General features: G+C 35.7%; 1 protein-coding gene across 12 annotated transcripts in view; it reads right to left on the bottom strand.

The window, feature by feature from the left end:
- Positions 1 to 798: 798 nt before the first annotated feature.
- da (daughterless) overlaps positions 799 to 17,293 on the bottom strand; it is a 30,779-nt gene continuing 14,284 nt past the window's right edge. The window contains exons 1-13 of one of the 12 annotated variants that reach the window (XM_011313869.1): positions 11,220 to 11,320; positions 10,815 to 10,899; positions 10,259 to 10,389; positions 9,147 to 9,404; positions 8,730 to 8,888; positions 8,155 to 8,214; positions 7,636 to 7,818; positions 7,219 to 7,336; positions 6,052 to 6,205; positions 5,694 to 5,783; positions 4,478 to 4,623; positions 3,914 to 4,068; positions 799 to 3,425 (exon numbers count right to left, since the gene is read on the bottom strand). In XM_011313869.1, the coding sequence (XP_011312171.1) occupies positions 3,381 to 3,425; positions 3,914 to 4,068; positions 4,478 to 4,623; positions 5,694 to 5,783; positions 6,052 to 6,205; positions 7,219 to 7,336; positions 7,636 to 7,818; positions 8,155 to 8,214; positions 8,730 to 8,888; positions 9,147 to 9,404; positions 10,259 to 10,389; positions 10,815 to 10,899; positions 11,220 to 11,258 (1,623 nt within the window). In that variant the 5' untranslated portion in view covers positions 11,259 to 11,320 and the 3' untranslated portion in view covers positions 799 to 3,380. Of the gene's footprint in view, positions 3,426 to 3,913; positions 4,069 to 4,477; positions 4,624 to 4,842; positions 4,930 to 5,693; positions 5,784 to 6,051; positions 6,206 to 7,218; positions 7,337 to 7,635; positions 7,819 to 8,154; positions 8,215 to 8,729; positions 8,889 to 9,146; positions 9,405 to 10,258; positions 10,390 to 10,814; positions 10,900 to 11,219; positions 11,321 to 17,293 lie in introns of those variants that run through there. The other 11 variants (XM_011313858.1, XM_011313860.1, XM_011313861.1 and 8 more) reach the window with 11 other exon arrangements.

Here is a 17,293-nt window from a genome sequence, read left to right as displayed (position 1 = left end):
TTTTTTGAAAAAGTATCAGGAGAACATGAGAATCAAAGAGCTATTCACTGCAACTGAAAAATTCGAAATTTTCGAAAAAGTATCAGGAGAACACGACTTGATGGACACCCCAGCATTGCGTGTGGCGCCCTCCCTCTCTTGGGGTGCAGTACTGCGATGCCGCTGGAGTCATTCAAACCCCCAGAACTGAGCCTGTACTTTAGTCAATCCTCTTTGGGTAATAGCTTCCTCATATCGTAATTCCCTGTAATTAATCTTATTATAATGTAATTAGAGGAGTTGTTAGACGAGTTCAATGATGGAATGCGAAATGAATTTTTTGTATCAGCAATACAGACATTTTCCATCGCCAAGGGAGAAGCAGGAAAATTTTATGACAGGTAAATTAAATCAAAAAATACATGTTTTCATTTCTCTCCACCCCTCACATTTTTTTTCTCATCAATAAAATTTATTTAAGAATTCTAAATAAATTAAAATACATGGCAACTGGGTACACAAATCGTCGATTGAGCTATATTTTTGTTCAAAAACAAAAATTGTCCCTTGCAATAATAAAAAAAAAAGGAGAAAAAAATCTCCTCGACGGAGGAAAAAATGAAAGGAATCTCATAATTCTCATAACTAATAATTAATTAATTGGTAATAAAAATTAATAATAATTGAATCGATAATTGATAATGAACGTTGACAATATGGATATCATCGTGAATTAATATTTGTTTTCATTAATTATCCTCCCTCAGGCATGCGCTCACTGATTTCAGTTTCTTATACTCATGTTTTCATCGTTTTTCGTTTTATTTACAAATTATGCGAGAGATATGTTTTAAACGTAATTACTTCGATGGTAAATTTTAATAATTAAAATTTTCTTGCAATTTTCATTTTTTATTATCTCATTGCATTTGCCTATCAGAGCCCATTCAACATCAGAGATCAGCATTTCACGGTTTATTTTTCAATTTTTCTCATGATAATAAATTTTAAGGAAAAATCAAATGTCTTTTTATTTTTCATTGATAATTCATTGTTTACGCATTTTTTTTATCGTCGATTATGTGGCTCGTGGGTTCATTCAACTGTCTAAGTACTTTTCTATTAACAGATAAATTCCGACTTCTTCAGTGAGAAAAAAAAAGTCAATTACTCATTCAAGTTGTCATTGAATGATTTAGTCCCCACTTTTTTACACTATGAATGATAATTATCCAGAGATTCTCGTGATTTCGCAATTGTTTCGTTGGGCACTAATTATGTACAAATTATACGAATCACTGCGAATTCATTACCGAGAGTCGTTCATTTAGATTTTCTCATTGAATAATAATTTTTTTCTGCTGAGGATATTGCAAAGAAATTCAATAAAAAAAAGGTGTAATCATCCGTGGGTGGTGCAATAATTTTCGTTCAGATTTTTTTACTGATAATTGGCAAAAAAATCGGAACAAGTGTACTCTACCCATTGAGTACAGAGAAAGAGAGAGAAAAAAAAAGAAAATATTAAGAGTCTGTTGAAATGAAAACTCACAAACCTCATCGACGAATAATCAACAATCTTGAAACGACAGTGATGCCTCTGGGCGCCTCATTAAGTTGTCCTTAACTGATATTTATATACAACCGTCATCACCTCGACAAATCACTCATTAATTCTCCTCTCACTCACTCTCATTACCTATAATTCACATATTTCCCCTCGTGTATTTACGTTTTGCTTTCACTTTTTAATCATTCACATTCTAACTACCACGCATCTACAATTGTAAACTCAACGAATCGTAGTGTATACAAGTAATACAAGTCCAAGGATTATTGTTTTTTACTAATGAAATACAAGATGAAGGGGAAGTATGAATTTTGCGATTGATTGAGGCGAGGATTTCACGTCCGTCTCTCATTAATTTCACCAAATCACTTTGGATAAACCAATGAAAATAATTACCACCATCATTACTTCACTGGACAAAATCGACAATCATGTGGAAAAATAATTGCCACGATTTTAATTTCAACTCGTAAAAAAAATACTAATATCTCCACTGGGCACTTGTCCACCCCCAGTAATAATAAATTAAAAAAAAAAAAAAACAACAACATGAGTCCCTCGTCTGAATAAATCACAAAATTTCATCGTTTTCTACTTATCCTGGGAGTTTCCGTGGTAATAAAATCGTCATCACTATTTTATCATCGAAAGAGGAACCATATTTCAATTATTTCATCATTTTTCATTCTTCGCTATTTATAAAAATAATTTTAAGCCGCCGTATTTTATATTAGCAATATTATCGTTTATCATTAAATCGTTTTGTTTATTTATTATTATTTTTTTTTTCTCCTAAAAAGACCACGACTATAATTAAACTTGTGTGTGTGTTGTTCAATTAATCATCATATTCCCCTCGTTTTAATCAGTTAAAAACTACTCATTGTTCCTTATTTACTTTAAAACTTAAAAAAACATTTGTTTGCACATACACTTTTTCATTAAATGGGTCTTTCATCTAATCACTTTAATTCAATCTCTTCGCTTTAATCTTTGTTATCAACTTCCTCAATTTTCATTCATTTAATTTATTTATATTTATATATATATATATCGTTTGTATATATGGATTTTATCATGTGGGCATCATCGGGGGGTTTCAATCGTCATTTTTATCGACACGCAAATCTACAGTTCCAATGTAGCAGGTGTCTAAATTTTCCTTTCGCGCAATTAAAACTGAATTTTTGCAGTGAAAAACCAAATTTTATCTGATAAAAATCCCAAAAACTTTGAAAAATCCATTCTTAATCTATTGTCACTGATGAAATATTCAAATCAATATCCCAAATGGTTCTTCATCTCCAAAAATTCAATTCAATCCTCAAAATGCGCTGTGATATGTCAAAAACCAAAAATAAAGATATATCGAAAATCGAAAAATTCCGTTTATTCATCTCTAACCATTAATCATTTAAAATTCCCCATCGATAATACTTATTTATTGTCGCTCAAAATAAACGGTAATTTTTCCAGAGACCCAACCGCACTCACGTGGAAAAAAATTTGATTAACTTTGTCGATTCCCCACAATTGATTTTTGTTTAAAATTGATAAACTGATATCAAAAAGAAAAATAAACGAAAAATAGGACTCGCGCACGGTTGTCACCCAGGCCTTTCAAACAGTATATACCGTCGAGATATATACTTCAGAGTCTCATATACCTTATGCATATATGATATAATTTTTCATATTAATTTCTCATCTCATGCCTTAGGTTTTCCCATTATTTTATGAGAAATTTCAGTTCGTTTTACGACTTTACAGGGTACCTGGACCTGACTGCACACGAGTTTTAACACAGAACAACGCCGGAGGTGAACCTCTGCTACTGGGGCTGGGCAGGATTGTGCTGAAGGGACGGTGGTGGCCCCTGAAATATCATCTACATTAATCATCAGAACCTTTTCCGTAGATTGAACTGAGTTACAAAACAAAGTTCCTACAAAAATTTTGCTATCTCCCTTAGATTCCGAGATATTTTAAAACACAGCAATTAGCCGAAATCCATGTTCCCATGTACCTATTCGCTACTGAATTGCATTTCAATCCATTAATTTTAATGTTTGCCTCTACCAGAGTATTTTTTTTACTCTTTGCATTCATCCAACTGAAATATAGCTCAATTGACGGTTTGTGTACCCAGTTGTCATGTGTTTCAATTGATTTAAGAGTCTTGAATGAATTCAGTAGTGAAGTGGTAACGAGATGAGTAGTTTTAATTTCGTTGAATGATTTAACAACTACGAAAAGTCCTTTAACTTTTTCATTTTAAATTGGAAATTCGATTTTTTCAGTCCATCTGTTTTTATTGAAAAAAAATGTTGAATCCATATGGAGAAGTGAAGAATTGGTACTTACGGGCATGGCAGGGAAGGGAGGTTGCGCGTGTGCGTGTGGATGAGAATGTGGATGAGTTATGTGTGCAGCAAGATGTCCTGGCAGTTTAGGACCATCCTCAGCCTTTTCCTCTTCTCGTCTCTTAAGACACGCTGCCTTAGGATTTAAATTTCTCTCTGAAAAAAAAAAAAAAATCCCATATTAATTCCACTGAAAAAAGGCCAGAAAACTTTGTTGCAGCTGATTAAATTTTCCAGGCAGAATGACTTTTGAAATTTTCTCCAAAAATGCATAAATTCCGAGATAATTCAATGTTTATCAAGACTGTAAAACTCCATTAATCGTGTTTTATCTTTACAATTATTGATTTATCTTGAGAAACAATCAATTCCACTTGCAAATCACAGAGATCTGTTTAACAGCTGATTAAATTTGCCAGAAAAAAATTTATCTTCGAATTTTCACAAAAGTCCATAAATTCCGAGATGATTGGATATTTAACGAGACAGCAAAAGTCAATTAATAGTATTTTATCAGTCTGCTACTGTTTTATCAATGATAGAAGTACAAAATCATCAAGTTTACCTCTAACTTGTTGCTCCAGGGTCATAATAACCTCCACGGCCATATTGAGAATCCCCAGCTTGGTTTGTGGCTTGTCTGTCTTGAGGTGAGTCATGCACATTCTCCCCAACTCCTTCAGTGCTTCATTAATATCCCTTATACGTATCCTAGGTAATTAAAAAAAAAATAAAACCAAGGGAATGATTAAAGATTGACATGATAGATTGACGTGAGTTATCAATTGTTCTCTTTGATCTGTAGTTCAATTGCTCTATTGTAAAAATTATCGAAACGATTAACGATTTAATTCACAGAATACGGGCCATGAAAAACAAATTTTTTTTGCGACTTCTCTCGCATTTTTCTTTGCTAATTCCTTTTCTTACCTCTCCCTGGCATTGTTTGCCTGCCGCCTCTCTTTTTCACGCTGTGCCTTCACATCAGGATCATCATCCTCGTCTTCGGCGCTCGAACAACAGTTGCGCAATAACAATACTCGATTAATCACCTGATTAATGATTATCGTTCACTTAGAAACTAAATTCATTACATCTTTAATTTTTTCGACTCGTTAAATATCTCAAAGGTTCGGGGACCATTTACTAATGAACACACGCAGGTTCAAATCAATCAAGGCCTTTTCAATCACTCTTTAAGGCCCGTATTCTCCGAATAATCGATACAATCCCATCGATTTATGTCAATAATTTAATCAACATTAAACTCACAGATTAATCATCATCGATTGTTCAGTTGTTTGTCACTATTCAGATGATATTCAATCGGTTATCATTGAATAATAGATTATTATCCCACGATATACCAAACTAAATCGAATAATCATATCCTGAAAAAACAACAAACCTCCAAAATTATCAATAACAATTTATCTGCCATACAAAAAATACCTGTAAACATAAATAGTGCTCGGTGAACTACAGATGATAAATTCAATCAAATTATTGATAAGAACAATTCAATAATGAGAGAAACTTGGATGTAATCTAGAGCATGCCCAAATGTGAAGAAATAAATACGAATGAATATTGAAAATGTGTGAATTGATCAATTGTTTTTAATTGCAGGATCCCTCGACTATTTTGACCCCACGACTTTCCAATTGATTAAATGAAAATTGGTGATTAGTTTTCACTATCATCTGGGATATTTTTTTTCACTCCATTCTTTTTATATATATTTTTTTCATAGTGCTTTAAACTTGCGTGTGTTCACTAACCTTTCGCGAACGTTGTTGGCTTGTCTGCGTTCTTTTTCACGCACCGCTTTGGTGCCAGGATCGTCGCAGTCTTCATCGGCGCTCGAACAACGGTTGTTCAAAGACAAAGCAAGTTAGATTTCATCTCCAATATATTTCTTACATTTTTAAATATTCAATTTTTCCATAAAAAAAAAATTCAAGACTGTTTTTCAGTAAGAAAATTGCCCCAAATCATCGAGAATTTCCATTTGTTTCATTTTAATTTCTGATTTGTGACGAAAAAATTGAAGAAATAATTATGCATTCTGTTTTTTTTATATTTCATGGATCTCATTAATGAGAAAATATCGTATTTCATTGAATTGTTTACACTTACTATCTGCGCGAACGTTTAGTTCCTTTTCCCTGTGACGTTGAGTTGACAGCTGATCCTGATATGACACCAGCTGCTAAATCACTGCTCGATGCCTTGGTCTCACCTCCACTACTGTCTGGTGGATCTTTCCTCTTTTCTAAAGAGATGTATTCTGCTAATTATTGATAATGTTTCTTTAGGTGTTCATTGGTTATTAATTATCAACGAGTCATCGTCTCATGTTATTTTTCAATCAAATTCATTTTTTCTCTCATCGATTGAATTTTTTTTTCATTCATCCTCATTACCATTTACGGTTCTGTGGCATTCGTGTTTTAGCACTCTTTGTGGAACTAATGGCATATAAGTGAAAACAATCGAGTGTACGTGCCAAGTTGACTTGATTTATCTGAATGGTTTAGCCTCTTGAAGTCGTGGGACTCGAGGAAAAAATCACCACTGGATTGTACGAGTCATTTAAGGAGATATAACTGAATCAGTATTTCCTGACTCTTTAATTGATATCGGCTACGAGATTTTTATTATTTATGGACAGCCAGTGAGTTTTAAGCCAAATAGAAAATCTCATTCGAAGGACTGATCGGTTGAAACTTCCGGGATTTAATTTCTACTGATTACGAATCGTTATTATGGATTCTGCAGAATTTACATTTTTGTCAATACAAAAATCACAACTCGGAAGGGAGTGAGTTCAGGAGAAAATTTGATATGACATTTTCTGTTAAGAATTTCAGGGGCTAAAAAAAATGTTTTGACACAGTTTTTCGTGGAACACCTCATTTTCGAGATAAATCCACATTACCATGAACTTCTTCCATTGGATTTGGAAAAAATGTGTTTTATATTCATTAAAAAAATGAATGTAAAAATGTTTGTGAGTGGTGCCCACAGGGAATACACTGTCAGTGGCATAATAAAGGCCATTGGAATTCTTATACTGGTTTTGTCTCCGTGATTTATCTAATATTTCCTTATTGGGAAAAACCAACGTTGGTGAACACCTGGGTAACTGAGTCCTCTTTACTATTTACTTTTCATCCTCTTTTTCGGAGCATGGGAAAAATATATTGTTCCATGTGATGACCCAATACCATCAGAAAATGACTCGTATCGATAAAAAAAATATTGTAAAAATATTCTCAATTGTTTTTTCATTGTTTTACTTACTGGCATTCGCTACTGATAGCCTCTCAATCTTGATTGATCCGTCTGTGTCGGGGGTCGGGGTTAAAACTGGATACGATCCTTGGGGTTGAGCCACTGTCACCGCAGGATGTGGACTCGTCTATTTAAAAAAAATAAAAAAATAAAAAAACATTAATTTCTTTTCAAAAACCACAAAATGAAATATCCGTACTTTGATTCTCTGAGAATATCTCGGAAACAATAGAGTTCCCGAGAGAATATGATAAGAACTTTTTCTGGGAAATTTAATTCTCCACAGAAAAGATTCGATTCATTTTTCTCGTGGGATTCCTCGTTGTCGAGATAATTGAGAACGCGCAATTAGGAAAGAAAATCAAAGAAATGTTTCCATGAAACATCAACTCGAAATGCTCTTCGATTAAAAAAAAATAAACTTACAAGGTGGTCCATTTGACTGGGTGACGTGTGGGAATAGAGTGCACCATGAGGGCCCACGGGACCAAGATGAAGATTAACTTGACTCTCTGCATGATTCCTCAATACATTTATGGCATCGTCCAGTCTTTCCTCCATTCGAGATCCCTGTACCAACAGAATATCCGACGATTCGTCTCGATTACGCTGAGCCAATTAACGATAGAAAATGTGTTACTGTTGTATTCAATCATCAATCATCAAATTTGATGAGAAAGTTCGTAAATAAAAAAAAAAATGATAAAGAGAGGAAAATGTGAATAAACCCCTTGTGCAATGAAAAACATCTGTACATATTTGAGTTATTATTCATTAGTCATTGTGACCCAGTGGCAATGTACACCGTGATGATGAGATGAATAATTGATTAATAATAAACCAGTAGTTGAGTTCAGAAATGAATGAGGAAAGGAGAAGAAATAGGAGTGAAGTAAATTCACAGCGTTTTAAAAAAATGATAAAATGATAATCGGCAATCCTCACCTCGGCGTGATCACGAAGGAAGCCGATGGCATCGTCTAGCCTCTGCTGTTCAGGCGCCGGCTTCACACAAAACACCAACGCAACAACAAAACCAAAAAAAAAAAAACAAAATGGTAACACCAAATCAACAGCAGCGTACACAAAAAAAAACAAACCAAGAGTGGGATTGTTGTGATCTGAGTGGATTAAACTGAAAGGGGATCGATTAAAATATCGAATTGAAATCGAATTCCTCAGACGTGCAACGATTTTGTTTACTATCTCGTGATTTTCTTTGGAAATACCTTGACCGCTCATTTAAGCTGGTGAATAATTTGTTAGTGATTTAATTAATTCTCGATGTGGAAATTCTATGTGCACATGTGAACCCAGTGATTATTAATTGATGAATAAGGGGACACGATGTCTTAATTTTTAGCTGTGAATGATTATTGCAGGGGTGGGATAAATTGTCTTCGTGTCCCCTCATCTATGAATATGTGTTCGTAAAGGTGCAATGATATTCCAAGTGAAACAATTATTGAAAGCCAAATAAAAAAAAAAATTGTGGAATTGATCGTGAAAAATTGACGTACCATGTGTATAGTCCCGCGAGTTGGGTCTGCGGTGAAATGAGGTGACACTGGGGCATTACCAGAGGCCCAACCTGGTGCCGCTGGTAAAGGAGGAGGTGACCCCACTGGTGTCGATGGATTGCTGCTGTAACTCGACACTGATTGGTCCGTTGGATAAATCTGCAAAAATTAAAATTGAATAAAATCAAAGAAAAAATTCCAATATCCATAATAATTCCGAGAACGCGTGGACCAATCGAAAAAACCGACAAGACCATATCTGCGGCAAATTAAGTTTCCCACAAAAAATGTCTTGTCATATTTTTCGTAATCTCCACTGGGTCTCGAGATATTCGCTTCTCCCGTAAGAATTTATTTAATTATTCGTTGGAGATAATTAACGAATTATTAGGTAAAAGAGTGACGTATTTAACGTACTCGTGTGCTTACTACTGATGCAAGTGCCTTGCCAAGTGTCTCCTGGGCGGGTGTTTGATTGCTAGGTGCATTTTGGCCTGTCGATGGTGCATTTGGTGCACCCGGACTGTGATTGTATTGCAGTGATGCTGGTGATGGTGCACCAGTGCCACTAGTTGCCCTAAACGTTGACATTGGTGGTAATGATGCTGCACTCGTCACCGCTGAGCCAAGAATTGGCGCCGCTGGCTCGCCATTGGGTGACATTGCCGAATATGCCTTCAAAAAAATCAATCATCAAGAAAACCCCCAACGATCCTCCAAAAAATTTCTTCAGGAGAATAAAATTCTCGACAAAAAATATTCCACGGTTATTTCCCCTAAATTTTATCCCAAGATATCGCCCCGATAATGATGGAGTATATTTTTTTTTTTTCAATTTTCCCAGCTTTCTCGCTGCATCAAGATAAATAAATGCAGTGGCCTAGGTCAGAAGGGAATGCCTCCCTGGAGTGAATAGACCGAGACTTCCGGTTGAAAAGTGGGAAAAATCCAACATCTGTCCCTTCTCCCTTTTTCTTTCTCACGAGAGTGGCCTCTAGGGTGATTTTGAGAACCCCTGGGCCATGTATAACGTCAAATGACTCACTGAATCCTATATATAGAATTCCAACACCCACCCCACTGTTAAACGCAGGGCGTTTTCTAGTCAAGTGCACGGTTTGATGCATGTTTAGTTTTACCTTTTACGAGAAATTATGAACTTTCAATTTTAGAGAAAAATATTCACCACTGTTACCAATTTTCCCCTGAAAACTCATAATTTACAAATAAATCCGTAAAAAATTCCGTCAATCGAAATCCCCAGTCGATATTCCGAAGAATTTTTTATCCGAAAAAAATCAATTTTGTAAATCATCCGTATGATTTTTTGCATGAATTCCATTCCCATGACCTTGAGCACTTTCTCCGAACGTTTTTCGCCCCCGGAATCGTGGGATCCGACAAAGTCAGATAAAAAAAAAAAACCAACGATAAAACCATGCAATTACTTAGAAAATAGCCTGATCCAGAGAATTTGTTTGAATCCCATATCCCAAGAAACAATTTTATAGTGTAAAAATAAAACTCACCATTGGATCGTGTGGTATGTGCATGGGATAGGCTGGTTGTGCCAAATGTGGTGGTGCATATCCACTGTAAGGTGGTTGGACACCTCCACTTCCTGTCCAGGGATCCCCAGGAGCACCTCCCGTACTTCCATCTGCAAATCATCCCGATAAAACTCATTACAAATGACTCGAGACTGCATTAAACAAAAACCCATCCCTGAAAGGCGAGGGGTGAGTAAAAAATAATAAAAAAAAAAGAAGAGAGAGAAATTGCGAGGAAAGTCGAGTAAAAATGGCCCATTATTTCAGTTGGAAAACAACAGCAATAAGCTTCCCCAAGGAGAACGTATTTCTTGATACTTTGCTTGATGTAATTTTGCCCAACCACCGCAAAACTAAGCCAAACTATTCCCCTCCCTATCCACATCATAGAATGTTTCTGGGAAACGATACTGCCATTCGATGGCTGATAAAACTTTTTCTCGCTCTGAGTTTTGCCCTTACGATCTACCAAAACTATCACGTTTGAGATGCTCTCATTTCTCTTTTTTTGGCCTTTTTTTTTTAGTGGACTCACCGAGGTAGTAGGGATCTGCGTACAGCGCAGCTGCTTTTGGAGATGTGTACCTAGGGGAGTCCTGACCAAATTCGTCTGATCCATACTGAAACATTAATTACAGGAAAAACAATTAGTTCATGAAATTTTAATAGTGAAATTATCGTCTTATTCTCCCTTATATTTAAGAAATTAATCCATTGGTTAATGAGGAATTGCACCAGAATTTTATGGCACTTTGTCGTTGTTAATTTCGAGTGTAATTTTTCAACCATTGATTTGAGAAAAAAATGTTGTGGGACTTTTTTGTGGGAAAATAAATTTCCAACGAAAACGGTCTTTTCGCATTTTTTTGTGCAATCAGTAGTTTATGGTTGAAGTTTGGAGAAATTTAGTGTTGGGGTTAATTATTCAGGATTGCGGTACCATTTTGTAATTTCCATAGTCGATGGGGCTAACAAACATCTCGGAGTGTCAAAAATCCTGAATTTGCAAAAAATAAAGGATTCTTTCGGTACTTTTATTATTTCCCCTTTGCGGTAAATTATTCTGCAGCTTCTCCTCGTTTCGTATTCCTTTCGCTAAAGTTTTCCGGTTGTTTTCACCCACCCCAAAGTCCCCTATCCCTTGGATTCTCAAGACTTTTGGGTCTCACATTGGCTCCCTGAGGGGTAGGGAAAACTCCTGAATGGGTGGTGAAGAGATATCTAACGTGAAGACGATGACAGCAGGAATTTAACAGCTTCTCGAGGAGCCATGAAACAATCGTCAAAACTTCACTTGACGTTTAAAATTCGGAATTTCAGCCGATGGAATTTCAATTGACGTCGACCCTCACGAAAAAAATGTTAAACTCCCGAATCAAAAGGTAAAAGAAAAAGAAGAACAACTTAATTGCAAAAACACTGATTGTCAAATAAATTTCCGAAGTTAATGTGGAGATGAAAATTTATTTGGCGGCACTGGATGAAATTATTTGGAATTGAAAATGATAGTAAATAATTGGTATTTAAAAACCACAAGATGTTCAGACACCGGTAGGCAGCCCCGAACTGGCATTTGAATTCCTCGAGGCAATCCCCTAGCCCCTAGAACTCCAGAAGGTGGGGGAAATTGAGGGATTCGACCAATGGAATGACCCTCGATACTTGAGATTCAGAACGAAGCGGTAAAACAAAGAGAGTGGAGAATTTATTGTAAAAATAAATTTTCAAAGGGCTTTCGATAAACTCCCGTTTGATGTTGATAAATTCACGCGGTCTAATGGCGCGATATCTTGAAAGACTAATTGATGAAAACGAATTATCCGATTTTTATTGAAATTGTATCTGCAATTTATTCATTTTATTTTTCATTTGAATTTTTCATTTAAATTTTTCATTTGAAATTTTTCATTTCGTTTGCGAATGCAAACGTGAGAAAAAATGAATAAAACTTTTGCAATTGAATTAAAATTTTCATTTTGAGCAGTTGAAAAAAAAAATTTGACCCTGATGTATTGTGGCCCCGATGAATAAGTATCTCCGAAGTGTGTTATCAGTATCAAGAACAAAGGACTGAAAGTGTCTCTCAACGTTAAAATTGTCATCATTATTTAGTCTCTTTGAGACACGTACGTTCCATGTATTTTTGGCATCGTGTGTCGCAGCGTGAGCGATATTTCACCGTATCGAGAGATGAGGATTGGAGAATAATAAAAAAAATGTACAGCGGTTGGATCAGAAATCTTAATATCAATGTCCACTGACATCAGCAATTTTTATCCTTCAATATTCTCAGAGAGGAATATATCGTACTAGGGTGTACTCTTGTCCATAGAATCCCGAAAAAAAAACTTTTAATTTTTTTCGCCCGAAAAAAAAAATAATTTTTTTCGCCCGAAAAATCGAAGAAATATTCTTCGATAATTTTTTTCAATTTTCTGTAAACCATTATTGTTAATTATTTCCCTAGAATGCCGGTACTTGAAAATGAGTCACACGTGCGCGGAAATGTCGCCGGAGGGCCTGAGGCCCAACAACTCCATTAATTAAACGAAATGAATTACCATCCAGGTGTAAGGAGTCGGTAAAAAATGATAATGTCAATTTGTCCGTGGGAAAGAAATAGTCAAGTCGATATTCACCGAATCTTCCGGCTCGGTCTAGGACTTTATTGTGAATAAAGTGACATGCAGGTGTTGGGACTATGCGGGTACCTTATTTTTTAATAAAAAAATATTCATTGAAATTATTTTACAATTAAAGGGGGGTACAAGTGCGCATGAGAAACAAAACCTTTGTCCCTTAGATACAGAGAGGAGAGCTAGAAACTCCGGTTATATTTAGCTCACTACGTCACAACCCCTTCTCCGATATGCGTCGTGCCTCAAAGATATTTCACTCTTTGTCGAATCTAATTATTTTCCATTAAATTCATTTAATATCCTTTAAAAAAATCCAAAAACGCTTTATTTCTCAAATAATTTCAATGAAATTCCTCTAAATTTATCGAAAATCATTTGAAGTCATCTGAAATTATTATGCTGTGGTGATAATAATTTTTCCATTTATTTGTTATGAATTTTAATTGAACGGATACTAAATACTAAATATTCGTGTTATCACCGGTAATTGCGTTGTATAAGAATTATTGTGAGGTAATTCGAGGAATTTCTGTCCTTCACTCGAGAATTTTAAAAGCCAGAGGAAATGGAAGATGCGTGTTTAGGTTTTGAAGGGACTTCCGGCTGATTTTTTAGAGTCTGTGGGAAGCAATTTAATGGACTCTCAATGGTGACAGTAATTACCCCTCACCTGGAGTCATAATAATCATTTAAAAAAACGTTACTACCAACTATTTCGACTGAAAAAAAAAATGCAGTTGTTCTATTACTCTCTGCACTTGACTATTCAATTCCACAATATTTTGAGTCTCATATACGTGTCATTCAATATGTCACCGGATCCCGAGTTATTGTTGACAATTCTCTCATTTATCCATCGATATCGAATGGGAAATTGAAATAAATTCGAGGAAAAAGTTGGATGTAAATGGTGGAGGAATAGGGAAAAACGGAGAGAAAAAAAAAATGGGAGAAAATGGAGAAAAATGATTGGAAAATGATGAAATTGGGGGTCAGTGGCAGCGGAAGGAAGCCGGAAGTTACGGATACGAAGGGAAAGAGAAATTGTGGAAGAAGGGTGGAAAAATAATTCTGCTAGTGCATAGAGGTGCATCCAGGTGTTCATATGGAATTCTGCGTGTGTGGTTTTGTCAATGTCCCTCCTCTCTCCTCATAAAAGTCATCGCCTACATTATTTATCAGATCGTATCGTTCAGATACGTTCTCCACCTTCGAACGTCGACTATATATTCACGATGCCAATGTAACCGACAATTAGCGTTCGATAATGTACGTGATCGTTGTGAGTAATGACGTGAATTTTTCGTTTTATATTCGCCGCGAGTTCTCAAAACACATTAAGTCGAGTTAATTGAATCGATTTTTTTTTCCCGGTTACCAGGTAGGGCTATTTCATTTATCATCTCAAAATCATCTTCATTAAGATAGTCAGCCATTTTTGCATTGACAATTTCGCGGTGTTTTTTTTTTTTCAAAAATGAGTAATTTTTGTTGTTAAAGTAAAATCCGGGAAACATTATAGTAAAGCCACTGGAGTTCTCGGCAATTTTTTTTTACCCTTCAATTCCCTGTTTCAACGCACGATTTACTCTGACTCGACAGTTGTTATATTAATTGGCCCTCGAGATCGTTAACACAGCTCTCGCTCCACATTTCTCGAATCTCAGACTCAACGAAAATAAATAAATCATCCGGAAAAAAAAATGAAAGAGTAGTTTAAAAAAAAGACGTGCCACAGCAAAAAAAAAATCCGTTTTAATCTCCACTTTTACCAAATTCCGAAGAATCTGCACAATGTTCCCCGGTAATTACAACAGTTTTTATCTTAAAGATAAATTGTCGTTGAATTTCGTAAGGGTCCTCGTCAGAAGTGAGAAAAAAAAAAAGAGTTGTCGTGAATGGGAACAAAAAGATTAAAAAAGAGAAATAAAAGTGAAGTAAAATTGAAAAAATGTGAGAGTCGGGGCGCGAGTCCTTCACTCGTATAATTGCGCCAATTAGGTCGGCAATAATTAGGAAAATGAGATACAAATACCAGAAAAGTCAACCAACCCCGAGTGTGAAGTCGATAGTTCTCGAGATAGATCGATAATTCGGAAAACCAGTAAATACAACTCATCTGACAATAATTTCGCCACTCAATTCCCGTCATCTTTTCCCTGAGATAAAAAAAAAATTGTCAAGTAAAAATAGTGAATTTACCCCACTCTCCTGACCATTGCTGCATTGCTTCCATGAAATCGGACTTCTCGATTGTGCAAAATCCCTAGAATGTCCACAGGAATTCCTCCTCTCATTTTTAAACTCACAAACCACAGGATTTCTTCCCCTCACATTAAAATTTCTGAAGTCAATTCCGAGATTATCCTGAAATTCACCGATTTCCACAATTCTACGTGTCATTTTATAATCTCGAACGTAATTAAACAGGTTCATAAAATATCCCAAAAACCATTTAATTCGTAAAAAATATTTTTCCAAAAAGAACCAGAAAAATTGAATAAAAATCACGCGATAGAACTGTTTCAATGATTTTAATGACCCATCAACGCGACATTTGATGACTGAATAAATCAGCGAATGTGTGAATTAACGAAATATAGATGAAGTGGACTTGCAGCTGGTTTGCTGGTGGTAAGACGACTGGTTTTGTTACACGACAAGTTGTGTTCACATACTGAGAAAATGAGAAAAGTGGTAGTCCGGTATTTTCTATCCCCACCAAATCACCACATGATTATAAAAGTCCAGATATTTGCGGTGAAATGAAACAAAGACACTGAAAATATCCATTATCTCTCCACAAATGGCCGAGATTTTTCCCTCTATAATTTATTTAGAAGTCGGTAATTATCAAAGAGATGAAAAAAAAAAAGCATCTCTCACTTCCGCTTCTTTAATCCCTCCCTCGAGTTTCTGGAGTTTACTTTTCGATTCAACCGGTAGTTCAAACATACAACTGAAAAGAGGGGAATTTTAAAGACAGCGTACAGTGCAAACACACATAATCCACTGTTTTCCGGTTCTCGCCACTGTTTCCACCCATTTCTCACCATTTTTATCTCAATCTCCTTCAAAATTAAATGAAAAATCACCACTTTACGCGATACCTTCTTAAAATCCACACACCGAATTTTTCCGATTTCTCCCACAATTATAGTGATCATTTCAAATTTCGCCCGCCTTCCCACCCCCTTTTTCTTTTTTATGAACTTGCAAAAAAAAAAAATAAAAATTGGAATTCCAGTGAAATGAAAAATGGAAAATAGTGAAAAATTAGTGGCAAAGGATCAATAGACCGAATTGGAAAAAAAGTGGATGAAAATGGATGAATGGACAGAAGAAAGTCCAGCTGATGTAGAAGCCCAAAGGGTGTTGGATGAACGTTAACCAGTCTTCAGGTATTAAACCAGTAGAACTAGCTTGTACATGACCTACGTGTATTTGTATTTCATTTGCCCTCGTCGGGCCGCCGACTAACGCCCACCACTGGATACATAAACCCACAATGCAAGAGCAACCTCGGGGCTTTGGTGAAGGTGTATGCACAGGAGAAGGTGAGATTAATGGTGGAAATGAGACGCAGAGAGAGTTAGATTGTTAGAATGTTCATGGTAAGGAGGGATAGCCATCCGAGGAAACTGCCCAGACTGCCTGTCGCCGTTGACGTAACCGTGCACTCTCGATGCGATATGCAGAAACCCAAGATGATACCACTTTATTGTTTTTCCTTTTTTTTTTTGAACCTTCGGAATTGACTTGGAACGAAATCTCAGCACCCCGGGGCAATGGGGTTTATGGTTTTTTAATTCGTGGAATTCACATGGAATTGTATTCGAATTGACTTGCAATTTATTTGGAATTTATTTGGAATTGATTTGGAATTGATTTAGAATTGATTTAGAATTGACTTGCAATTGATTTGCAATTGATTTAGAATTGATTTGGAATTGATTTGGAATCGTCTTGCTATATTAATACAGAGGTACTGTGAAAAAAAATGAAATCTCAGAAATCAAAAGTCACGAGGATTTATTCTTTTTTTTTTTACCCTCGTAATTTACCCGGAATTGAGCTTTCACTGAAAATTCCGCAATTTCAATCATTTAATTTGATAAAAATTGAGGAAAAATTGAACTATCAAAGCTTTCACCTGGAATTTTAATGGAAAATTTGAACAGGTGAATTGTGAATCCGCAGGTTGATGAGTAGAAATTGGTGAAATTTTCGTTGCAAAAAAAAAAGAGAAATAAAATGCGTTTGTATTTAATTCGACAATCCCAAGTAAATTGAGGGGGTTAACCACAAAAGTTGTGGCAATTGATGGTAGCGACCGGTGATTTCCGTGATTTTCATGCCCGGCACTTAGCTAAAT

Source organism: Fopius arisanus, unplaced genomic scaffold (genome assembly GCF_000806365.1).
Source record: "Fopius arisanus strain USDA-PBARC FA_bdor unplaced genomic scaffold, ASM80636v1 scaffold00134, whole genome shotgun sequence".
In the NCBI taxonomy this organism is placed as follows: domain Eukaryota; kingdom Metazoa; phylum Arthropoda; class Insecta; order Hymenoptera; family Braconidae; genus Fopius; species Fopius arisanus.
Note: the sequence above shows the minus strand (reverse complement) of the source record. Positions and strands in the feature narration are given on the sequence as shown.